At 45.7% G+C, this 26,510-nt stretch overlaps 1 protein-coding gene across 1 annotated transcript; it reads left to right on the top strand.

The window, feature by feature from the left end:
* The first annotated feature begins 7,980 nt into the window (after nt 1-7,980).
* SERPINC1 (serpin family C member 1) lies at nt 7,981-25,031 on the top strand. Its single transcript, XM_010367373.2, has 7 exons — nt 7,981-8,155; nt 10,462-10,828; nt 13,386-13,601; nt 14,492-14,629; nt 18,589-18,979; nt 21,015-21,079; nt 24,567-25,031. Exons 1-7 carry the CDS (start codon nt 8,115-8,117, stop codon nt 24,741-24,743), a joined length of 1,395 nt encoding a protein of 464 aa, XP_010365675.1. The 5' UTR covers nt 7,981-8,114; the 3' UTR covers nt 24,744-25,031.
* The last annotated feature ends 1,479 nt before the right edge of the window (nt 25,032-26,510 follow it).

Genomic DNA, 26,510 nt, shown 5'->3' with positions numbered 1-26,510 from the left:
AAATGCTATGTTCTCTCCTCTTCATGGTTCCTCGAACCTACTCCTAACACAGCAAAGCACAAGCCTTTCAATCTTGTTTTCACTCAGAATTGAGAAAAACAATGCTGCACAGAAGTAGGGAGTCCTTTTCAAAAACTAACTTTTTTTTGTGATAAAAGTTCTTAAGATATCTATCTCTTTCTAATATTTTCTGTTCTAGAAATATTAGAAATTTCCATGAAAATATTAATTTAAAGAAATATAAATCATTTTTCTTTCTTTTTTAGAGACAGGGCCTTGCTCTATTGTCCAGGCTGGAGGGCAGTAGTGCGATCATAGCTCACTGCAGCCTCAAAATCCTGGACTTAAGAAGTAGTTATGGCTACAGGTGCACACCACCACACCTGGCTAATTTTTTAATTGTTTGTAAAGATAGGATCTCGCTATGCTGCCCAGGCTAGTCTTGAACTCCTGGCCTCAAGCCATCTTCTAGCCTCAGCCTCCCAAATCATTACAAGCATGAGCCACCATGTCCAACCTAAAATATCTTTATTATATTTAAGTATACACAAAAGTACTTTTCAGAATACCTATGTGTGTGTAAACACACACACAGTCACAAATTAGTTTGCCCAGCATATAAGCTCTTTTTTTTTTTTTCCCAGTCTAACCGGTCTAAGATGAACCAAGAGGAAAGGGATCTGGGATCATCCAAACCTTGACAGTATAATAAAAGCCAAGGAGAGCTCTGTGCAGTGAGTACCAGAGACTAGGCTGGTGGTAAAGACTCCCAGAGACCAATGAGAACTCTTGGGAGACCTGCCGGAGCAGGGTAGTGGAGAGGGCAAGGCAGCCTGGGATCCGGCAGATGATCGCTGCACCCACTGTCCCTTGACTGTTTCCTGACTGTGTCTTCTTCCAAACCACTGATGGCAGTGTTGGATAGGACAGAGTGAGACACATTGCTTCTTGGTTGGGAAACATGATTATAGGTCTGTTTCTTTCATTCCAGGGCATGGGATCTCAGTTTCCCAAATGTGCTGGGTCCAAGAGGTGAGAGGCAGGGAATAACTGGGCTGATAACTTTCAGGGCTTAGGATCAGCCTCATCTTCATCACGTGGCTTATAGACTGAACTATGGAAAAATAAAGAGCGAGTGTGCCGAATGCCCAGGCTGAGCTGTGAGTATGCCCATTTGGGATATGCATCAAATAAAATATGGATAGACCGGCCAACTGTGGTGGCTCATGCCTTTAATCCCAGCACTTGAGGAGGCAAAGGCAGGAAGATCACTTGACACCAGGAGTTCGAGAGCAGCCTGGGCAACATAGTGATTTTGATTCTACAAAAAACAAATTAGCCATGTGTGGTGAAGCATACTGTAGTCCCAGCTGTGGAGGCTGTATATGTATTTTATGTATAGATAGATTAGACAGACAGATAGATAGATAGATAGATAGATAGATAGATAGATAGATAGATAGATAGATAGATACAAAGGAAAAGGTGGTAGTCCCTGGGTTCATTTCTGGGCACTGGTTTTGGAGGGAATTGTGAACAAGTTTGACAGAGACTACCCAGAGGAGAAACAGATGAAAAGCAATTGGACACTGGGTTGTAACATGGAAAGTCCTGGATATTTCTTTCATATCTATCATGCTGGGACACAAGAGCTCTGAGGAAAGCAGAAGGAGGTTTGAATCTCAGCTCTGCTAGCTTTGCGAATTGGGGCAAATAACCCTTGTGAATAGTAGTGTTCTCATCTGTAAACTTAGCATAATTAGTATCTTTCTGGTAGAGTTGATGAGAGAATTATATAAGCTAATGCCTGGGAAGCATTTAGTATAGACCCTGGTATATAGTGTTTTTAAATAGCACCTATTAAGATGGCACCTATATGATCATAAATCATGTTCAAATATTTAAAGAGTCTGACCTAAGCTAATGTCTAACACTAAAGTAATGGTTAAGTTATAGACTATTAAATATTATACAGCCATTAGAAATTACTTTCCCAGGTAGGGCACACCTAAACACCTCTTTCCACCTGCAGACCCATTCTCCTTTTCTCCCCTGTCACCAGCCAGGCGCTCAGCCTGCCTCAGGTTCCTCTTTGGTACTGCCACTGCCCTCATCCTGCCCTGCTCCTCTTCTCTCCCCAAGCCTCTGTGTAAATCCAACACTGACATCCTTGTGTCATAAAGTCAAGACGTATTGAATAGGTGATACATTGACATGTTCAAAATTAGAAAACTAAATGAGATGGTACATATTGATAAGTCTACTCCCACCTGTGTCTCTAGCCACCCCTCACCCCATCATCCTCACTTTGTGTTACAAAAAGCGTAGCATACTATAAACACTTTCTGCAGCTTGCTTTTTCCCCACATAATTATCTTAAGGACGCTTCCACATCAGTACATCCATATAGAGCATCCTCATTCTTTTACACAATGGCACAGTCTTCCATTGTGGGGATGTGCCTTGGTTTATTTAATCCTACAGATGGAAGTGGTGTCCAACTTTTCACTATTCTGAATCAGGTTGTGACAGCTAACCTTGTTGAAACCCACACAGGTGTATCTACAGGATGAATTTCCTGAAGTGAAATGTCCGATTCACAGGGTACATGCATGTGTAATTCTGGTGTTTCCACATTTCCCTACAAAGAGTTATGGCACTTTGTACCCCGAAGAGCAATGGATGAAACAGCTTGTTTCCTCACATCCTAGTGTATTGTCTAACTTAATCTCTTTTAATTCTAACGGTTTTTGTGATAATCCTTTTTAGAGAAACATGGAAATCACAGGGAGGGAGGAGTGCTTTGAAAGTCTTACAGGGTCTGGATGTGGTGGCTCACACCTGTAATCCCAACAGTTTGGGAGGCCAAGGCAGGCAGATTACTTGAGCTCAGGAGTTAGAGACCAGCCTGGGCAACATGGCGAAAACCCACCTGTACAAAAAGTTTTTTAAAATAAATAAATAAGGCTGGGCGCGGTGGCTCATGCCTATAATCTCAGCACTTTGGGAGGCTGAGGCAGGCAGATCATCTGAGGCCAGGAATTCAAAACCAGCCTGGCCAACATGATGAAATCCCATCTTTACTAAAAATACAAAAATTAGCTGGGCATGGTGGCGCATGCCTGTAATCCCAGCTACTTGGGAGCCTGAGGCAGGAGAATCGCTTAAACCCAGGAGGTGGAGGTTGTGGTGAGCCGAGACTACATCATTGTACTCTAGCCTGGGTAACAAGAGTGAAAATGCCTCTCAAAATAAATAAATAAATAGCCAGACACAGTAGCACACACCTGTAGTCCCAGCTACTCGGGAGACTAAGGTGGGAGGATTGTTTGAGCCCAGGTTGTTCAGGACGTCGGGGAGCTGTGATGGTGCCACTGTACTCCAGACGGGGCAACAGCGAGATCCTGTCTCAAAAAAAAAGATGAATTTAAAACAAATGTTTAAGTCTTGCAAAAGGATCATTGAGGTATGCTTAAATTAGCAGGTGAAAATTTGATGGAAAACAATATATTTGCATACTCTCAAGTATGTGAAGTATTCCTACAAGACATTTAACAAAAGGGGGAATATTGTAGTTTTACAGCAGAGAAACTTGGCAGACACAATCCTGTAATCCAAGTTAATCACCAGTGGTAGGACAAATTAGTGTACCTCCTGATGCAATACACTGAGAAAGACACAGTATTACCTCTGTTGTATTCCCGCCCCCAAAAGGATAACTTGAATCTAATCCTGAAGAAATTTTAGATATACCAAATTGAGAGACATTCGTCAAAATTAACTGGCCTATATGCTTCAAACAAGCCAAAATCATGAAAGAAAAAGAGAGAAACTGTTCCCATCCAAGTACTAACCGACCCTGCTTAGCTTCCAAGATCGGACGACATCAGGCACATTCAGGGTGGTATGGCCATAGATGAGTGGAACTGTTCCATGCCTCAGAAGACTACAGAGACATGACAACTAAATGCAATGTGCGCTCCTGCCCCAGAAAAAGGAGGAAAAAAAATACTTTACTTTCTTTCTTTTTTTTTGTTATAAATTAGTGCTTCCCAAAGCGTGGTCCAGGGACCCTAGGAGATTCAGAAAACCTGTCAGTAGGTATATGAAGTCAAAACGATTTCATTCTGTTTATTTGTGTTTTGAGACAGGATCTTACTCCATCACCCAGGCTGGAGTGTGGTGGTGCCATCACGGCTCACTGCAACCTCAACCTTCCAGGCTCAAGTGATTCTCCCACCTCAGCCTCCTGGGTAGCTGAGATTACCGGCACATACCTCCATGCCCAGCTAAGTTTTTGTATTATTTTATAGAGATGGAGTTTAGCCATGTTGCCCAAGCTGGTCTTGAACTCCTGGGCTCAAGCAATCCTCTTGCCTCAGCCTCCCAAAATGCTGGGATTACTAGTGTGAGCCACTGAGGCTGGCCAAAACTATTTTAGTACATAACTATTTTAATAATAATATGTAGATGTTCTTTGGCAAGACTATAAAAGGATTCTGAAACAAAGAAGGTGAAAACCACTGCTTTGATAACGAGGTGTGGTGGATCCTGCCTGTAATTCCAGCTAGTGGAGAGGCTGAGGCGGGAGGATTGCTTGAGGCCAGGAGTTTGAGACCAGCATGGGCAGCAGAGCAAGACCCCCGTCTCTAATGGCAACAGAGTGACAACCTGTCTCTAAAAACATTAACTGGATGATTGGCAAAATTAGAATAAAGTTTAGAGATTTTAAAATAGTACTATATTTGAAAATAATGCTGGGCACAGTGGCTCACGCCTGTAATCCCAGCACTTTGGAAGGCCAAGGCTTATGGATCACTTGAGGTCAGGAGCTTGAGACCAGCCTGGCCAACGTGGTGAAACCCCATCTCTACTAAAAATACAAAAAAGTTTGCAAGGCATGCTGGCGGGGGCCAGTAATCCCAGCTACTCGGGAGGTTGAGTCATGAGAATCTATAGAACCTGGGAGGCAGAGGTTGGAGTGGGCTAAGATAAGGTCACCGCACTCCAGCCTGGGCGACACAGTGAGACTCCATCTCAAAAAAAGAAGAAAGAAGAAAGAAGAAAGAAGAAAGAAGAAGAAGAAGGGGAAGAGGAAGAGGAAGAGGAAGAGGAAGAGGAAGAGGAAGAGGAAGAGGAAGGAGAAGGAGAAGGAGAAGGAGAAGGAGAAGGAGAAGGAGAAGGAGAAGGAGAAGGAGAAGGAGAAGGAGAAGGAGAAGGAGAAGGAGAAGGAGAAGGAGAAGGAGAAGGAGAAGGAGAAGGAGAAGGAGAAGGAGAAGGAGAAGGAGAAGGAGAAGGAGAAGGAGAAGGAGAAGAAGAAGAAGAAGAAGAAGAAGAAGAAGAAGAAGAAGAAGAAGAAGAAGAAGAAGGGCCAGGTACAGTGGCTTACACCTGTAGAGTCTCACTCTGTCATCCAGGCTGGAATGCAGTGGCGTGATCTCGGCTCACTGAAACCTCCACCTCCCGGGTTCAAGTGATTCTCCTGCCTCAGCCGCCCAAGTAGATGAGATTACAGGTGCATGCCACCATGCCCAGCTAATTTTTTTTTGTATTTTTAGTAGAGACAGGGTTCCACCGTGTTAGCCAGGCTGGTCTCAAACCCCCGGCCTCAAGTGATCTGCCTACCTCAGCCTCCCAAACTGCTGGGATTACAGGTGTGAGCCGCCATACCTGGCAGAACACTTTTTAAAAAATACATATAATTTAATTTTTAACATTTGAGACAGGGTCTCACTCTGTCACCAAGGCTGGAGTGCAGTGACATGATCACAGCTCACTGTAGCCTGAATTCCTAAACACAAGCGATCCTCCCACCTCAGCCTCCTGAGTAGCTGGGACTACAGAATCAGGCCACCATGCCCAGCTTATTATTATTATTTTCTGGAGATGGGGGTCTCACTGTGTGGGGTCTCACAGTTGGTTTTGAACTCCTGGCCTCAAGCTTCGGCCTCCCAAAGTGCTGGGATCACAGATGTGAGCCACTGCATCCAGCCTGGATGAACAAATTAAACCCAAACCCTGATGTTATAGTTCTTAACTCCTTGACCTGGTAGTATCTGCATCCTAATCTTTTCCAGCAGATGTTCACCAAATCACCTATATTTCTGCAGGGCCCCTCATCTGCCCTCCTCCAAGGACCTTCTTGGCAAGACACAAACCTCACAAATCCTATAAGCTGGAACAATAGGTCTCAACAGCATAGTCCTGAAACCTCAAGGTCTTTGTATTTCTGATTTCTTCTATGGACAACTCTTCCTAAAGATATTCATATGGCCCCCTCCATCATTTCATTCTGGTTTCCTAACAACGATTCCTAAGGGAGGCCTTTTCTACCACATGTTCTCAGATGGTTCCCTACCCATTTCCTCCCACTGCTTCCTATATACCCTTGCCCTGCTATAGTTTCCTCTATGGACCTTATTAACATCTGACTGGCACGTTACATATTTATTTTTTAAATACTGATTTTTTTTTTTTTTTTTTTTTTTTTTTTTTTTTTTTTGAGGCTTGTTCTATCACCCAGGTTGGAGTGCAATGGTGCAATCTCGGCTCACTGCAACCTCTGCCTCCTGGGGTCAAGTGATTCTCCTGCCTCAGCCTCCTGAGTAGCTGGGAATACAGGTGCCCGCCACCATGCCCAGCTAATTTTTGTATTTTTAGTAGAGACGGGGTTTCACCAGGTTGGCCAGGCTGGTCTCGAACTCCTGACTTCAGGTGATCTGCCCACCTCAGCCTCCCAAAGTGCTGGGATTACATGTGTGAGCCACCACCCTCAGCCCAAAATACTGATTTTTTATGTGATTGCTGTATGTCTCCCCTGAATGGAAACCCAGCTCCAAGAACAGTGTCTGCTGGCACAGATAGCACTCATCTGTTTGTTGAACTCCAGTGGTTGACCAGGAGCCTTTTCAATAGTCTTTCTAGGGTGACAGATGAGCCTCTGGGCATTCTGGGGCCCTTTGGGACAGTTCTTGGCAACTGTTCACGCTGCATATGGAGGGCTTCAAAGGATCCAGGGTCTGAATCAGCCAAGAACTTAGACACAGCTTCAGCCCAGGAGAGATGTCCTCTCTCATGAACGAAGAGCTCTCTAAAATGCCTATGACTGCAACAACAACGACAAGGAATCCTTGATCACACAGCAGGAGGCACACGCACCCTGTGAACTCGGTAGCTGCAATCCTTGTGATGGTGCTTTTGGCTATTTCAGAAGAGGGAAATGTAAACAAACTTGCCCTTTATCTCTGTTAGTTTGAATTTACCCAGTCTCCCTCATAACTAATAAAAATAACAATACACATAAATATAATTTAGTTTGTTTTTATTTCAGCAGTTGTATGTGGGTTTTTTACCTGCCCTACATTCTGTCTCCTGATCCCCCAATAGAGTTTTGCTAAGTATTTCTCAGCTGCTCAAACCCCTTAGAAACACACTTGGCATGCACCCCGAGGCCCTGCTCTTCTGTCCCTGTCCCACCACTTCAGGGCTCTGGGGAATGGGTCTCTCTGTGGGCCACAGGTGTAACCACTGTATTTTCCTTGTCTGCATCAGGGACACCTTGGCGCTCAGATGCCTGAAGGTAGCAGCTTGTCCCTCTTCGCCTCCTCTAATTAGATATTTCTCTCTCTCTCTCTGTCCATAAAGAAAACTATGAGAGAGGGAATTACAGGTAGAGGGCTAGAAGTTTTTGGACATTAGCTATTTCTATCTTCTGATATGGTTAACCGAAAAGAAAAAATCCTGCAGACAAATTTCTCCTCAGTCATGTATTTCCTAACCAAGTTTGAAGGTACGAACATGCTCTCCTTTTCCTTTTCCATAAAGCTGAGGAGGAGAGTGAGGGAGTGTGGGCAAGAGAGGTGGCTCAGGCTTTCCCTGGGCCTGATTGAACTTTGAAACTTCTCTACTAATTAAACAACACTGGGCTCTACACTTTGCTTAACCCTGGGAACTGGTCATCAGCCTTTGACCTCAGTTCCCCATCCTGACCAGCTCCCTGCTGCACCCTGGCCTCTGGAACCTTGGTGAGATTTAGAGGAAAGAACCAGTTTTCAGACAGATTGCCTCAGACCACACCATCTCCACTTGCCCAGCCCTGTGGAAGATTAGCGACCATGTATTCCAATGTGATAGGAACCGTAGCCTCTGGAAAAAGGTAAGAGGGGTGAGCTTTCCCCTTGGCTGCCCTCACTGCATTTTCTGACCTCCAAAGGACTCACAGGAATGACCTCTAACACCTTTGAGAAGACCAGGCCCTCTCCCTGGTAGTTACAGTCAAAGACCAGTTTGGAAGACGTCATTTCAAGCGCCCTCCCTCCCACCTCCCCTCTTGGGGTAAGGCCTTTCCTAAGCCACACCTTGGGTCCCTAGCCTAAGAAACAAGGGGGATGTCATCCCTGGTGTAAAGATGCTGTGCAGGACGCCAGCACTCACAGAATCCAGGGGATGCTCCAAGGCGAATCCCCAGGGCCTGCCGTACATCCGGGAAGAGTGCAAATGTTACCCACGAGGACCTTCTCACTCCCTGTTTGCTCCTTCTTCCACTCAGATCCACTCCACTCTGCCCCCACCGAAGGTCCCAGCGACCTTTGACTAAAGGGCCGAAACTGCTTCCTTTTCTCACAGTGAGAGCTGTCCCTCCCTCAATGCCACACACATTCCTTTCTTCATCTGAGTTGTCACAGGAGGCTAGAAATGGGGCGGTGGCACAACTGTCTTGGTTTTAATTTGTGCTTCATAGCCCTCCCAGGGTCCACTCAGCCTCGAATTGCATTTCCAAATGTAGCTGAAGGACAAAGTGGGCAACCGAAGGCAGTGGAGATGGGAAGATGAATGGCAGGGTCCTCTCCTCTCTCTCTCTCTCTCTCTGCTACTTCAGCCTGCCTTCCACATCTCCCTTGGTGCCTCTGCTTCTTTCCCGCTTTGCACCTCTGTTCTTGAAAGGGCTGCAGAACTGGACTCAGACCACGCAAGAAGGCAAGTCCCTCTCAGCTGCCCCAGCTTCCAGCCAGCCCCACGCTTGCCTAGCAGACCACGTCTGTGAATCTGCACTGGGCGCCTCTCTTTCTCTCCCAGGAGAAGATGGAAAGATCCAGTACCCACAGACGGATTCCCTTCTGTACACCCAGGGACCCTAAACCAGCTGGAGGCAGCCCACCCTTGTCTTATCTACAAAAAATATTACAAGAGACTTTATCTCTTGATTTGCTTCATCCAGTGTCCCAACTACCTCATTTTTTTAAAAGGTGAAATTAACTTAGTTTACCTTCATTGAATCCATGTTGGAGACTATTAAAAATTCCAGGCAACAAAAAAGGATGAGAGCCTGAACTAAAGCAGTGGCAATAACTGGTGAAAGAGTAAAAAAACAGAACTGATTGACTCTGGGGTTTGACTAAACGAGGAGGAGAGAGAGAGGAATCCAGGGTGATTTTCGGGTTTCTGTACTGAATTCACTGATCCCATTCACTGAGCTGGAGGACACGAGGAGCAGGCACCTCGGGGAGAATTAATTACCAGGTCACTTTGTCCCTGCTTCCCTAAAGAACTTGTAGGAGTTTCTGGTGGAATTATCCAGCAAATAGTCAGTCTGGAGCTCAGTGGAAGGGTTAGGGCTGGAGCTAGATATGTGGGAATCTTCAGCACACAGATGTTGCCATTGTTTTGTTGTTGCTGGTGTTGTTTTGAGACAGAGTCTCACTTTGTCCACCAGGTTGGAGTGCAGTGGTGCAATCTCAGCTCACTGCAACCTTCGCCTCCTGGGTTCAAGCAAGTCTCCTGCGTCAGTCTCCCCAGTAGGTTGGGACTACAGGTGTGCACCACCACACCCAGCTAAGTTTTGTATTTTTAGTAGAGATGGGGTTTCACCATGCTGTTCAGGCTGATCTTGAACACCCAACCTCAAGTGATCTGCCCGCCTCAGCCTCCCCAAGTGCTAGGATTACAGGCGTGAGCCACCACGCCTGGCCAGATATCGCCTTTGCTGCATCCATTTTCTCTTACCTCTCTTGTGTTGCTGAAATCTCTCTGTTGCACCTATCAGAGTCCTTCCCCAAACAGTTTCTGTAGGTGGCTCCCCCTACCGCCCTGACTCTTCACTGGGCACTAAAGTTCCCAGACGATTTTTTAGGCACGCATGTTCCATGTCACAAACAGGAAGCTTCGCATTCTTTTTTCTCCCAGCATGGGGAAATTGAGCACATAATACTTCAAATAGCCATCAGTTGATTCTAATTCCAACATGACCATGTCCAGGCAACTGAACTATCCCCTGGCAAGAAGTTTAGGACTGAACCTGTTCTAGGTTCAGCCTGGGCCCTTGTACTTGGTTCAAAGACTTTAGCCCTTCTCTTGGCCACACCAGGTGGGCTGGAATCCTCTGCTTTACTGAGGCAACCCTGTGGTGGGCAGTGGGGCTAGGGGTTGCAGTCTAGCTTAACTTGGCATTTTGCCCCCTTGCAGGAAGGTTTATCTTCTGTCCTTGCTGCTCATTGGCCTCTGGGACTGTGTGACCTGTCACGGGAGCCCTGTGGACATCTGCACAGCCAAGCCACGGGACATTCCCATGAATCCCATGTGCATTTACCGCTCCCCGGAGAAGAAGGCAACTGAGGATGAGGGCCCAGAACAGAAGATCCCCGAGGCCACCAACCGGCGCGTCTGGGAACTATCCAAGGCCAATTCCCGCTTTGCTACCACTTTCTATCAGCACCTGGCAGATTCCAAGAATGACAAGGATAACATTTTCCTGTCACCCCTGAGTGTCTCCACGGCTTTTGCTATGACCAAGCTGGGTGCCTGTAATGACACCCTCAAGCAACTGATGGAGGTACGACCCAAAGGTCTTCTGCCCAGCCACCTTGCTAGGAGCACCTTTGGGGCTTGCATAGGTCCAAGTCCAGTGACTCCTCAACCAACACTGCAGGCCACTAAGAGCTCTCTTTATGCATTACGATTCCCTTTGAATCACTACTTCATGTGTTATAATTCCCTTTGAAAACCATTTTTAAAAAAATTAGCCAAGGAATTACCACCTGGATATCTGCTTTTTAAATCCTGGTTTCCTGTTTTGAGCGACCTTGCAATGGGGGAGGGCTTCTCTCTCTTTCAACTTCTCTCTTTAGTAATTTTTTCATCTATATGTTTACTCATTAATTTGATCATTATTTATTTATTCATTCAGCACTTCCTCTGTGCCAGGCAATGAGTTGTGCCAGTCCCTCCTCTGGCAGAAGAAGAGGAGCTTTTCCATCTGGTGACAACAGGCATATGGGCTCTTGTGGAAAAAAATGCCAGGATATTATTATGAATATTATTATTTTTTGAGATGGAGTCTCACTCTATTGCCCAGGCTGGAGTGCAGTGGTGCAGTCTCGACTCACTGCAATCTCCGCCTCCCGGGTTCAAGCAATTCTCCCACCTCAGCCTCCTGAGTAGCTGGGATTACAGGCACACGCCACCACGCCCAGCTAATTTTTGTATTTTTAGTAGAGATGGGGTTTCACCATGTTGGCCAGGCTGGTCTCAAACTCTTCTTTTTTTTTTTTTTGAGACGGAGTCTCGCTTTATCACCTAGGCTGGGGTGCAGTGGCGCAATCTCGGCTCACTGCAACCTCCACCTCCCGGGTTCAAGCAATTCTCTGCCTCAGCCTCCTGAGTAGCTGAGATTATAGGCGCCTGGCACCATTTTTTATTTTTAGTAGAGACAGGGTTTCACCATGTTGGCCAGGCTGGTCTTGAACTCCTGACCTCGTGATTCATCTGCCTTGGCCTCCCAAAGTGCTGAGATTATGGGCATGAGCCACTGCGCCCGGCCTCAAACTCTTGACTTCAAGTGATCTGCCCGCCTTGGCCTCCCAAAGTGCTGGGGTTACAGGTGGGAGCCACCACACCCAGCCTAGGATGGTATATTGAGACCAGGGGCCCAGGAAAGTCAAGAGAAGCCTCAAGGACGTGAGAGTGTTTTCTGGCTCTGGGAAGTATGGATCATTTCAGCTCAGTGACTTAGTTCGCACCCCCTTTTCCCCACTGCCTTTCCTGGGAGGGAAGTAGGGCATGATAAGATGAAGCGTCATGGATTGATTGATCACTATTGGCCTCTGGGGCTATGATAAGTCATGGATGGAAACCCTAGATCTTTAATCTGTCCTTGGCTTGGCTGCCTGACAGTCTTTCTTCAGGTTGGATCACACTTTGGAGGCAGAGTTCATCAATAGGGAGGCATGAGTCCCTTCAAGATGGTATACAGTGCTTATTTGGACCTTGGACACTGAAGTCTGTGGTTCTTAGAAGGGTTCCTTCTATTCTAGTGGTCAGTTTCCATGGAACTTCATCACCTTTGCTCAGGGCTCTGGGATGAGTTAACCCAAGTCTTCACTCCCCAAAAGAAACTGTAGGTTTAAAAACCCTTAAGACACTTAGTACTGCCTTCTCTGGGCCCTTCAGTCATTTTTGTATATATTGGTACTGGTCTCAAAGCACTTCCATATCCCTCATGTCTCTGTCCCCAAGTAAGATCTTAAATGTAACCCTTCCTACAAGAAGAACAGAACACTGCTGCTTCCAAACCACACATGTTCCTTGGGTCCTCCCCTCTACACAAACGCCATGTGTTCGAAAGCAGGGTGAGACTGAATCTCTCTGGAGAAAAGAGAAATTCAGCACCAAGCTTTTGATCAAAAGCATAATCCCCCCCACAAAAAAAAGTGCCTGTTGGAACAAAATCAGGAAAACCAAAGGCAGAGAACAGATAAAACCAAAAGGCCTTTTGTAGCCTGAGGAGAGAGCATGGGAAGGGCAGGAGGGGAACAGCCTCACCCATTTGCCTTGGCGGATGGTGAAGGTGGGCACTGGGGGATTCCATCTTCAAAGCATGGATGACTTCTAAGTCGTTTTCAACCCTGAGACTCTTGGATTCTGGGCCTGTTTAATCCCTTGCTGATAGATTCACTCTTCCTTTTTCACCCCTACCACCAGTATCCCAGAGCCTCCATGAGCAGCTGGCCCCAGGAGATGCCACAAAAGTGTTTGCTACAAGAAAGGACACTGTCCTGATTCTCTTCTCTGTCCAGAATCACCAAGAGGACTTTTCCCATTTCCATCCCATTCCAGCAAGAAAACATCTGTGTGTTGATCTAGAGCCCTTTAGAGACTTTAGTGGTGACCTAGTCTCTCTTTTTCCCTTTTTCCTTCCTACCCTTCATTCTTCTTTTATCCCTTTATTCATCAGAACACAAGAGTTGAGCATTTATGCTGTCCCAGGTACTGTGCTTGAAGGAGTTCACAACTGAGGTGGCTATTAGTCAGAGACTGACCAGCCTGTGCTCACCACCCACGTTAGCCAGGCTGCCAACCAAACTCACCACCATTTTTTTTGACTTCTGTAGGTATTTAAGTTTGACACCATATCTGAGAAAACATCTGATCAGATCCACTTCTTCTTTGCCAAACTGAACTGCCGACTCTATCGAAAAGCCAACAAATCCTCCAAGTTAGTATCAGCCAATCGCCTTTTTGGAGACAAATCCCTTACCTTCAATGAGACCTACCAGGACATCAGTGAGTTGGTATATGGGGCCAAGCTCCAGCCCCTGGACTTCAAGGTGAGTTGCAGATGTTACCCCTGACCTCCGAGTTCTTCCTCTCCACTCAGAGATTGAGGAGGTGGAGAAACAGCATCCAAATTCACACTGCTTTGCTGCTGAAGACTGTTGGAGGGCTGACTACAAGTCAGAACCCCTGGAATAGTTATTCTTACTTGAAACCTGAGAAATCAATGGTATCCATGCTTAGCTTGTAGTGACTGCCCAGAAAAACGTGAATAAATAATCAATTCTTCATTCCATCCACCAACTTCAAATATATACCAAAGGGTGTTTTGAAGGTGCTAGTCCTACAAGATATCTTACTTAATTTGAACAGTTATCATGGTCAAATAAAGTTGGTACATGATGCATGTTATATTCTCCTCTTGGAGATTCATGAAGAACATGGGCCTATGAAGGTTCTGAGAAACTCCGCAACAAAGAAATCTGTTGGCTTTATTCAGTCAGCATTCCTCAAATGTATTTGACTGCACGGGCATTTCTCTCCTCCGTATAACCTGCCAACCCCATATAACCTGCAATCATTCATTGCTTTCCCTGGAACATGCCTTGGAAACTCTACTTTTGTGAGTTCAGGTTTTCCAAAGTCAGAGAAAATAATATTTTATCTTATTTTTCCCAGACTGTTTTCATCTTCCTTCTTTTCCTTGATTTCTTCTTATTTCTTTTTGTTCTTTTTCTTCTGATAATATTTATTAACTACAGAAAAGATTCATGGAACTACATTAGATATGTGAGGTTTCCCCAATTTGGATTCGAACCATGGCTTCTTAATCGAATGGTGGGAAAGGGCAGAGGGATGGTGAGAAAAATAAAACGCTGCCTGGGAAAATGGGGAAGCCAATTGAATAGCACAGGTGAGTAGGTTTATTTTCTGTTCTCCTCAGGAAAATGCAGAGCAATCCAGAGCAGCCATCAACAAATGGGTGTCCAATAAGACCGAAGGCCGAATCACCAATGTCATTCCCCCGGAAGCCATCAACGAGCTCACTGTTCTGGTGCTGGTTAACACCATTTACTTCAAGGTACTCAGAATGACCCTGGAGAGACCCCGGGGACTTCCTCTTGCTCTTCAGCTTACCCCCCGCCTTTTTTTTTTTTTTTTTTTTGAGACGGAATCTCACTCTGTCGCCTGGGCTGGAGTGCAGTGGACGGATCTCAGCTCACTGCAAGCTCCGCCTCCCCGGGTTCACGCCATTCTCCTGCCTCAGCCTCCCGAGTAGCTGGGACTACAGGCGCCGCCACCACACCCGGCTAGTTTTTTGTATTTTTTAGTAGAGACGGGGTTTCACCGTGTTAGCCAGGATGGTCTCGATCTCCTGACCTCGTGATCCGCCCATCTCGGCCTCCCAAAGTCCTGGGATTACAGGCTTGAGCCACCGCGCCCGGCCTTTTTTTTTTTTTTTTTTTTTTTTTTTGAAACGCGCATCTTGGCTCACTGCAAGCTCCGCCTCCCGGGTTCCCGCCATTCTCCTGCCTCAGCCTCCCAAGTAGCTGGGACTACAGGCGCCCGCCACCGCGCCTGGCTAACTTTTTGTATTTTTTTTTTAGTAGAGAAGGGGGTTTCTCCGTGTTAGCCAGGATGGTCTCGATCTTCTGACCTTGTGATCCGCCCTCCTCGGCCTCCCAAAGTGCTGGGATTACAGATGTGAGCCACCGCGCCTGACCCCGCTCCCGCCCTTTGGTTTTTTGAATGGTGAGACCGAAGCCCTGAGAGGGCAAATGGACTGCCTAAAGCTACACAGGTCAGCAGGGCAGGTCAATCCAAATGGGCAAAAAAAGCCTAAGGACTACATGAACAGATTCCGACAGTAGAAGGCAGAGAGCTGAACCAACTTCTCCAAAGCGCCTGCTTCTGCCTCCTTGTCCCTGCCTTATTTCCTCCTCGCCTCCATTTATTTTATTTTATTTTATTTATTGTTTAAATACGGAATCCCACTCTGTCACCCAGGCTGGAGTGCAGTGGCACAATCACAGCTCACTGCAGCCTTGACCTCCCAGTGATCCCAGCCATCCCAATGATCCTCCCACCTTGGCCTCCCGACAAGTGCACATGGGAGGTGAAGTTTTTGATTCTTTTGTATGCCACAGCCCAGGTTGGTCTTGAACTCGTGGGCTCAAGCAATCCTTCTGCCGTGGCCTCCCAAAGTGCTGGGATTACAGGCATGAACCACCACACGCGGCCAGCTTACCCTCTTTAACACTACTGGGCATGTGTAGGTAGATCCTTTCTGAGAAATGGTCCATGCATGGTCTGGGCAGACATAAACATTTGCTGAGAGCCCAGAACCGTTTGAACCATGGCTGCTGGGCCACCGTCCAGGGAGGTGTGGTAGTGTCCCCAGGCTGACGGCAGAGTGGGCACGCAAACAAACCCATCATGTCCCACTGCAAGGTGTGCGCAGTGACAAACTCTCATATATATGTGATTCTGCTGTCCAGTTAACTCCATTTTGAAAACTGGAATGAAATGACAGAGTCAATGTGTTCACGATCTTCGGCGCTGCAATTTTTTTCCCATCACCTGGAGCAGCTTCTATAATGAGTCAAAGTTCCCTTTGCCTAAATTTTAGTTTTTAAAATTTATTTTTATATATTTTATCTTTTGTTTTTTGTTTTGAGATGGAGTCTTGCTCTTGCCGCCCAGGCTAGAGTACAATGGTGCAATCAGCTCACTGCAACCTCCGCCTCCCAAGTTCAAGCAATTCTCCTGCTTCAGCCTCCCAAGTAGCTGGGATTACAGGCGCACACCGCGATGCCCAGCTAATTTTTGTATTTTTAGTAGAGATGGGGTTTCACCATGTTGGCCAGGCTGGTCTCGAACTTCTGACCTCAGATGATCGGCCTGCCTTGGCCTCCCAAAGTGCTGGGATTACAGGCGTGAGCCACTGCGCCTGGCCTATTTTATCTTTTTAAAAAATGTTTTCTTGCCTGTAGTCCCAGCTACTCGGGAGGCTGAGGCAGGAGAATGGCGTGAACCTGGGAGGCGGAGCTTGCAGTGAGCTGAGATCCGGCCACTGCACTCCAGCCTGGGCGACAGAGCGAGACTCCGTCTCAAAAAAAAAAAAAAAAAAAAGTTTTCTTTCCTGTATAATCCAGGTTTAGCTTAAATCTTCTGAGCTTCTAGGTGACAGGCTCACCTCAGACTTAGGGGAGGTGCTATTATTTACCGATGCAGAAGGCCTTGTTTTCCTCAGAGTAGTGTTCTGAAGACTGTGTCAACTTGACTACATTTGGGAAGGAAAAGGAAGAGGGGAGTGGGAATAAGCAGACCGCTGACACTCAGGAGGCCACCAGTTTAAGGCGGGTAGAATTGTGGCATACTTTGCCCATCCTGGGATGTGCCTCCCGGTACATTATTCCCTCCCACAGGGCCCAGAGGATTAGCCAGTCGCTGCTGCTGTCAGTCGCCCTGTTTCTTACGGTTTTCCCCTCTCCAAGGATAGAGCAGACTGTATTTCCACCATGTGAATTTGCCCTTTACAGTTTGCAGAAGAATTCGACATTTATTAGCCCTCCTGATTCTCACATCACAAATGAAACCTGGGCCACTCGGACAGATTACTTAATTTTAAATACTGACTCTTCCATTTCTGACCATGTGAACTTGGGTGAGTTACCCGAGATCTTTCTATGCTCCAATTTCTGCATCTATAATGTGGTAATAATGGTACATCTACCACATAGGGATATTGAGGTAGTTACTGCATGTAAATAAGGTGTAAGTTAAATGCTTAGAAAAGTGCCTGGCAGGCAGTAAGCATATTCTATAAATATTAGCTATCACCAGCTCCTAGTTTTACAGATAAGAAACCACTACTCAGAAGAGTTAAATGGGCCAGGCATGATGACTCACACTTGTGATCCCAGCACTTTGGGAAACTGAAGCAGGAGGATCACTCAAGCACAGAAGCTCAAGATCAGCGTGGGCAGCACAGGGAGATCCCGTCTTTACAAAAACTAAAAAAGTTAGCTAGGCATGGTTACACACACCTGTAGTCCTAGCCACCTGGGAGGCTGAGGTGGAAGGATAGCTTGAGCCTGGGAGGTTGAGGCTGCAGTGAGCCATGAGCTTGCCATTGCATCACTCCAACATGGGGCACAGATTGAGACCTTGGCCCCCCACCCAAAAAAGAAGAAGAGTTAAATGGCTTGTCCCCAAATTACAGAGCTAGAAAGTGATAAAGAATGGTAATTTTCAAAAGTCTGTCTTCTATCTCAGGGTCCCTCCCAGTTTGAAAAGGAAGTCAGTCAGGGCTTATCCTCTGTTACCTGTGTCTGTGTCTGGCAGAGCCCAGGACTTTGGAGGTTGGCCCTTAGAAAAGAGGTTGGTGGGGCCGGGCGCAGTGGTTCAGGCCTGTAATCCCAGCACTTTGGGGGTGCCAAGGAGGGTGGATCACCTGAGGTCAGGAGTTTGAGACCAGCCTGACCAACATGGCGAAATCCTATTTCTACTAAAAATACAAAAAGTTAGCCGGGCGTGATGGCAGGTGCCTGTAATCCCAGCAACTTGGGAGGCTGAGGCAGGAGAATTGCTTGAACCCTGAGGCGGAGGTTGCAGTGAGCCGAGATTGTGCCATTGCACTCCAGCCTGGGCGACTAGAGCAAAACTCCGTCTCAAAAAAAAAAAAAGAAAAGAAAAGAGGTTGGTGGAAGGCAAACAGCATAAGGCAATTAGATTTAAACTCAAGAAGAGACTTGCAGAGAGGCCTGTAGATTGTTCTTGGTTTTGGTTTTATTTTTCTGATTATAAAAGCAAACACTCACTGCTGAAAATCTGGGGAAATACAGAAAAGTACACAGAGAAAAACCTACTCATAATTCCATCATTCTGATACAGTCATTATTAACCTTTTTGTGCATATTCCTCCAGTCTTGTTTCCAAATAATTAATATTAATGTAACACTATAATATGAATATGTCTTGTGTCAGTAAATATCCTCCTATGAAGGTTTTTGTTCTCACTTTGTGATTCTCTTCCAGGGCCTGTGGAAGTCAAAGTTTAGCCCTGAGAACACAAGGATGGAACCGTTCTACAAGGCTGATGGAGAGTCGTGTTCAGCGTCTATGATGTACCAGGAAGCCAAGTTCCGTTATCGGCGTGTGGCTGAAGGCACCCAGGTGCTTGAGTTGCCCTTCAAGGGTGATGACATCACCATGGTGCTCATCCTGCCCAAGCCTGAGAAGAGCCTTACCAAGGTGGAGCAGGAACTCACCCCAGACGTGCTGCAGGAGTGGCTGGATGAGTTGGAGGAGATGATGCTGGTGGTCCACATGCCCCGCTTCCGCATTGAGGACGGCTTCAGTTTGAAGGAGCAGCTGCAAGACATGGGCCTTGTCGATCTGTTCAGCCCTGAAAAGTCCAAACTCCCAGGTTTGTCTAGGAAGGAGTTTCCTCCCTTCTCTACCCACAAGGTAGTCTGACCAAAAGTGGAAGAGTTGGAGAAAGAATAGAAAGGAGCAACAAGTCAGGACTCCTGGATTCTGATCCTAGTTTCTACTGCTAACTTGTGGACATCTCTTTTCCTTTTGAGGTCTCCGTTTCCTCTTCTGTAAAAGGGAAGTTCGTTCTTGGATCTCCATGGGCCCAGCCATCACTGGTGCCCTGTGAGTCTGTATCAGGTACAGGAGACGGGACCAGGTGGAGAGGAATTTGAAAGGGCATTGGAATTCAGAGCAAAGACACAGATATTAAGAGCTGGGGAAATTTGGTTCCCATTACACAGGCCTCACTGACGTTTATTATTATTATTATTATTATTATTATTATTATTATTATTTGAGACAGAGTCTCACTCTGTTGCCCAGTTTGGAGTGCAGCAGTGTGATTTCGGCTCACTACAACCTCTGCCTCCCGGGTTCAAGCAATTCTTATGCCTCAGCCTCCTGAGTAGCTGGGATTACAGGCATGTGCCACCACGCCTGGCTAATTTCTGTGTTCTTAGTAGAGACGGGGTTTCACCATGTTGTCTAGGATGGTCTTGAACTCTTGACCTTGTGATCCACCTGCCTCGGCTTCCCAAAGTGCTGGGATTACAGGCGTTAGCCACTGCGCCCAGCGCATTAAAGTATCTTTTAAAGAAGTTGGCTGGCCACGGTGGCTCACACCTGTAATCCCAGCACTTTGGGAGGCCGAGGTGGGAGGATTGTCTAAGCCCACGAGTTTGAGACCAGCCTGGACAACATAGTGAGGATGGTCTCCACAAAAAATAAAAAAAAATTATCCAGGCATGGTGGTGCACACCTGCAGTCCTAGCCTCTTGGGAGGTGGAGCTGGGAGGATTGCCTGAGCCTGGGAGGTCAATGCTGTAGTCACCACTGCTTTCCAGCCTGAGCAACAGAGTGAGGCCATATCGCTAAGTAAATAAATAATATAATATAATAAGGTTCTGATGTTAAGTAGTTAGATTTATCTTTATAGGGCCTTTTTTTTTTTTTGAGATGAAGCCTCCCTCTTGTCCCCCAGGCTGGAGTGCAGTGGTGTAATCTCAGCTCACTGCAACCTCCGCCTCCTGGGTTCAAGTGATTCTCCTGCCTCAGCCTCCCAAGGAGCTGGGATTACAGGCGCCTGCCACCATGCCCGGCTAATTTTTGTATTTTTAGTAGAGATGGGGTTTCACCATGTTGGCCAGGCTGGTCTTGAATTCCTAACCTCAGGTGATCTACCCGCCTTGGCCTCCCAAAGTGCTATGATTACAGCTGTGAGTCACTGCGCTATTGGGCTCTCTTTAAGCTAGTTTAGAAAACTAAAAATGTTGCCAGACTGGAAAGAAAGATGTTCTGTCTGGATGGAGTGAGTTTTTTTCTATAAGAACAGAGTCTTGCCCTTTCTCTCTCCCACAAAGAGCTGAAGCCTGAGAATGAATTATCAGAAGCCACGCCGAACAAGCCCAAAGTAATTTATTATTATTATTATTATTATTGTTATTATTATTATTGTTTTTTGAGATGGAGTTTTGCTCTTGTTGTCCAGGCTGGAGTGCAGTGGCGTGATCTTGGCTCACTGCAACCTCCGCCTCCCAAATTCAAGCGATTCTCCTGCCTCAGTCTCCCAAGTAGCTGGGATTACAGGCATTCGCCACCACACCTGGCTAATTTTTGTATTTTCATGGTAGAGACAGGTTTCACCATACTAGTCAGAGTGTCTCAAACTCTTGACCGCAGGTGATCTGTACGCCTTGGCCTCCCAAAGTGCTGGGATTACAGGTGTGAGCCACTGCACTCGGCCCCCAAAGTACTTTATTATTTTTAACATATTCATTGTGAGAGTATGATTAGGTGAAGATTTAGGATTTCTTCTTATGTTTCAAAAAGCCTCAAAGGATCTCTTAATTCAAACTGAATTCCCATCTGTGAGTTGAAGCCAACTTTCTCCCATCTCACAAAGCCTTCTCCGGTCTTCCTTCCAGGTATTGTTGCAGAAGGCCGGGATGACCTCTATGTCTCAGATGCATTCCATAAGGCATTTCTTGAGGTGAGTACACCTCCCAACTCTCTCTTCCTATGCTACTTTTCTGCCACTTTATTATTCAGTATTTCATGTGATTTCTAACTCTGGAGTTCTTGCTCCACTAGCTCTTAGGGTCCAGACAGGAGATGCATGAACAACAGAACACACATGTGGAAAAGGCCTGTTTCCAGTGTTAAGGCCTGCAAAAGTCCTCCACAAGGCCTGCTATAATACAGCCCTCCCCGAAACCCTCATGGTGTGATTGTTCTGCCTTCCCTCCCACTACCTCTTCTGCAGCAGGTCAAGCGGGAACACAAATATTTAGGAGGGTGATATAGGAAAAGAAGCCAGCAAAGGCCATCAAGAAGGAATTTACAGGATGAGGAGAACCAGAAGAGTATGGGGTCGCAGAAACCCAGGGAGAAGGTTTTTTTTTTTTTTTTGAGACGGAGCTTTGTTCGCTCTTTGCCCAGGCTAGAGTGCAGTGGCGCGAGAGCTCACTGCAACTTCTGCCTCCTGGTTCAAGCGATTCTCCTGCCTCAGCCTCCTGAGTAGCTGGGATGACAGGCACGCATCACCATGCCCGGCTAATTTTTGTATTTTTAGTAGAGACAGGGTTTCTCCATGTTGGTCAGGCAGGTATTGAACTCCCGACCTCAGGTGATCCACCTCCTTGGCACCCCCAAAGTGCTGGGATTACAAGCATGAACCACTGCACCCAGCCAACCCAGGGAGAAGTTTTAAGAAAATGGATAGCATCTAGTAAGAAGACTCCAGGGCTGGGCATGGTGGTTCACACCTGTAACCCCAGTACCTTGGGAGGGTGAGATGGAAGGATCACTTGAGCCCAGGAGTTCGCAACCAATCTGGGCAACATAGTAGACCTTGTCTCTACCAAAAAGTCTTAAAAAAAAAAAAAAAGTTTGGAGACTGCCCATAGTTTACCTTTCCCTGATGACAAAACAGTGTGGCCACATGCCTAATGGTAATGGATGAAGAGCAAATGGAAGGTAAGAAAGGGAAGCTGGTGAGTGTGTATCAGTGTCTTAAAGTGTGCTCCAGACAACTAGAGCACTAGACTACACTGGAGGAAATGAAAAGGTGGTCAAATAAATGTATATCCTCTCGTGAGAGATGAACAGTACACACTGGCATGCTGAGGTCTGAGAAGTTCCACAGTAAAGAAAACGGTTGAATATCACTTAACCTAGTGTTCCCCCAGCTGAGGTGTGCGTGGAACCCTGTGTTAGAGTAATAGCTGTGTACAGCCTGTGGAACTTCTGGTTCTAGTTGTTCTCAAGCAAACACTAAACTATGGACCAACAGCAGCAGTCATCTGGGGAGCTTTATCTTTGGAGATTCTGGGATGGGCCCTGAGAATCCGTGTACGTACTAAACTCCTCAGGGGATTCTTATGCACAATGAGATTTGGGAACCACTGGTATAGACTATTCTTTGCAGGAGCCAGGCTGTGAGGGAAAGGAGATGGGACGATGGTAGAGAAGTTCCTAGAATTGAAGAAATCGAAAAGAATGAAGGTTGTAGTCGAAAAGAAAGGTTTCAGAGGATGGTGCTAGCAAATATAGATCCAGGGATCAAGCTCAGTAGGAAATGCCTGGTTCAGAGGAAAGTGGAATTTTAACGGGAGTGAGGAAATGTGATAACTTGAAAGAACACAAGGTAATAGTCTGAGAAAAGGATGCTATTAATATAATTTCAAAGGTAGAGCAGTTCTGAGATGGCAAGTCCAGGGTGTAGCCATGGACAGGTTTGCTTACGTGGTAATGCTCATTAGGTGTGAGGAGATGAAAGAAATGGGAGGCTACGGTGTTGAATGGGTCTCCTACTGAGAATTTCTTTTTTCTTTTTTTTCACTGAGATGGAGTCTTGCTCTGTCGCCCAGGCTGGAGTGCAGTGGCATGATCTCAGTTCACTGCAACCTCCGCCTCCTGGGTTCAATGGTCTCAAACTCCTGACCTCAAGTGATCCACCTGACTCGGCCTCCCAAAGTGCTGGGATTACAGGCATGGGCCACCGTGCCCAGCCTACTGAGATAATTTAATTGTCTCAAATGATAGCAGGAGTTGGGGTGGACAGAAAGGCTATGTGCAAAAATCCTCATTGTGGGGATATAATCTATAGGACAATGAATGTCAATGACCTTTAAGACAATAGCAAGAGTAGAGGTATTGAGATCAGAACAAGGGATTTTACCAGTGCTGCATTAATGGTTTTGGAAGTTAAGATGACACTGCTCACACCCTCTTTCATATGGATTTTTGGAAGAAAGAAAGGAAGACTGCAAGGGAAATTGAGTCCTCAGGGTTTTAACTCTCATTGAATATCCCCTTGTAAGGACTCCAATTAGAAGTGGTCAACTCAGACCTCGAGGGGTTTGAGTTACTATTAGGAAGAAGCAGAGGTCTGGATTCATTTTATCCACCTGAGCCCAGTACACAATGATGTAAGATTTTTCTGTGGTTCTTACAACAAAGCCGTTTTCTTTGAAAACCTTGGGAACCCTTAATAAACAGGACCCCAACTAATTGTAGATCTGAGAAGCCATTAAAAATCAGACCCGATTTGAATAAAAGGATCCTGGTCATGCAAACACTCTAGTCTGCTAATAAACTTAGTCCTGGAATGAGCATGAAATAGATACTATTTGGAGAGAGAAGGTAAGGAAGGGAGGAACAAAGGAAGGGGAAGGAAGAGTGAGAGGGAAGGAGAAGACATCATTAACTAGCTCCAGAAAACCCAGGCAGCTGGTTAATCATGTGCTTTCATTAAGAGCAGAAACAGGCCGGGCGCGGTGGCTCAAGCCTGTAATCCCAGCACTTTGGGAGGCCGAGACGGGCGGATCACGAGGTCAGGAGATCGAGACCATCCTGGCTAACACGGTGAAACCCCGTCTCTACTAAAAAATACAAAAAACTAGCCGGGCGACGTGGCGGGCGCCTGTAGTCCCAGCTACTCGGGAGGCTGAGGCAGGAGAATGGCGTAAACCCGGGAGGTGGAGCTTGCAGTGAGCTGAGATCTGGCCACTGCACTCCAGCCTGGGCCTGGGTGGCAGAGCGAGACTCCGTCTCAAAAAAAAAAAAAAAAAAAAAAGAGCAGAAACAGAGTTCTAGTGATATTCTGGGTCCTGAGGCAAAATTTTCTGAAGGTGTTTCCCTCTAGACCTGGTACAAAAAAATCTGCTGTAAAACCATTTACAATGGTACCAGCCAGAAATGTGATAATCTGTGTACATTCAGATTTCTGGGTTACCTTAATGGAACTCTTACACTTATTACCTAGCACAAGGCTTGGACAAACACAAGTACCTTACATTATCTGCATGAAAGAATGAGTAGAAGTAGGATTCTGGAGGGAATCCAAGCTGACCCAAATGTACTTTTTTACTGGAAAACAAAAGCATTTGAGGAAATGCTGTGTCTGTGGATGATTTACCCGCCAATGATGAACGGCAGAGTAGATAATGTAGTTTTATTTCCCATGTGACCTGCAGGTAAATGAAGAAGGCAGTGAAGCAGCTGCAAGTACCGCCATTGGGATTGCTGGCCGTTCGCTAAACCCCAACAGGGTGACCTTCAAGGCCAACAGGCCTTTCCTGGTTTTTATAAGAGAAGTTCCTCTGAACACTATTATCTTCATGGGCAGAGTAGCCAACCCTTGTATGAGCTAAACTGTTCTTATTCTTTGTACCTCTTCCTATTTTGGTTTGTGAATAGAAGTAAAAATAAATACAACTACTCCCATCTCACATTATAAATGGACTCTGCATCTGAAATGAAGACAAGGAAAGGGGAAACATGCTATTGGGGCATTTGGTTAAATGATGCCTTCAAGTTGTTCTTTGCCCCATAACCACGTCTGGATCAAGAAAATGAGGGAGACAGCGATGAAAGATGGTAGACAGCCAGAAAGGGATGGGAGAGTGAATTCTCAGGATTTCCACGACACTAAAAAATATCAATAAAAACAAATGTAAACAAACTTTCTATATATGGAAAAGACAGATTCAAATCTGAGTATTAAACCATTTAATTCTCAAACCACTCACATGCATAATGTTCTTTTATACAGTGTTAAAATAAAAAGGAAAATGCATTTTTATACAAACAGAATTTCAAGTATACATTAATAGACTTTTCAGATTACTAACCAAGTTGCTAAGATTTCATTCACATTGTTCTTAAAGCTGTTCAACGAGAAAGCTTTTGCTAAACTGCTTTAAATATGTTTATATAAACCCATATTTTCACTCTTTCTTTGAATCTCCCTCCCCCAACCCGAGTCTCTGCCCACCCTCCTGCCCTCCCCCCTTCCCCGACACGACAGGGGTCCTGGGGCTCTAGGAGACATGCAACCCCACCAAGAACTATTGGCTTGTCATCAGGGGAAGGACAGAATCTTACAGGAGGAGAGACTGAGAACATCTGTCAAATGAAGGGAGAACAAATCTGATACTTAGAAATGACACAAATCAGGACATTTTAGATCTTTGTGTTTTCACTTGATTTTTAATTTAAAAAATCTCAGCCTCCCACAAACCACCACCAAAGTTTCTGACAAATTGGTAGCTGTGAAAATAGGTAGTTTTCCCTCAGTGAAACTTCCAAAATCAGGACAGGTACTTAGAAATCTTTTTTGATTTGGTGGTTCTTTTCCCCTTTGGCATGGAGTGGGGGCCACTTTAAAGTGGATGCTATTACTTGTGTGTTTACATTAAGAAATTTGATTAATTTCACAGGGTCTGGCAAGAGTTCTCCCTCCTTAACTCTCCCCCTGAAGTAATCTGGCTTCAGGGCCAGGAACAGCCACTCTCCTTAGGAATTAAAGTGCATTTTTTTTCAGTAAAGGAAAAGAGGGGGAGGTGGTGGTTTACACTTAAGTGATAATGATTAAAGTAGGGTTGGGTGAGAGAAAATCCTACTCCTATATATAGGTATTTATAATTAAGGTCATAATAAAAACTGATTTTCTTAGGAAATAAGATGCACAAAGCCAGTCTAGCACCCTCAGTGGTGCAAGAGCACTATCCTGGTTCACTGACTTTTCCGAGGCATCTTTACTATTAATGGAGTAACTGCTTCAGATGAAAGACACAAATTTCAAACATTAGTTTTTTCAAAGGGAAAAAACAGACTGGTAGGTTCTTATAGCTAAAAATACTCTATTCCATTCCCTTTCAGGGATAACATTTTAGAAACTGATTGTCTGTTTTAGTATGAATCCTCCTTGATTAGCAAGTTGTAAAAAATGTTAGATAAATTTGTTGCTTACAAATATTATGGTAGCCTTTAAAAACTTAGGAAGAGGTGGGCGTAGTTGATCCTTGCTATCAATCAATATCAACTGAGAGGAAGTAAAATTTTCCTATCATCTCTTTATTTGATCGCTACCATCAGAATCTTATTTTCTGACTAGTTTAAATGCTTTACAATTTCTT

The sequence above is a fragment of the Rhinopithecus roxellana genome, chromosome 8 (genome assembly GCF_007565055.1).
Source record: "Rhinopithecus roxellana isolate Shanxi Qingling chromosome 8, ASM756505v1, whole genome shotgun sequence".
Taxonomy (NCBI): domain Eukaryota; kingdom Metazoa; phylum Chordata; class Mammalia; order Primates; family Cercopithecidae; genus Rhinopithecus; species Rhinopithecus roxellana.
Note: the sequence above shows the minus strand (reverse complement) of the source record. Positions and strands in the feature narration are given on the sequence as shown.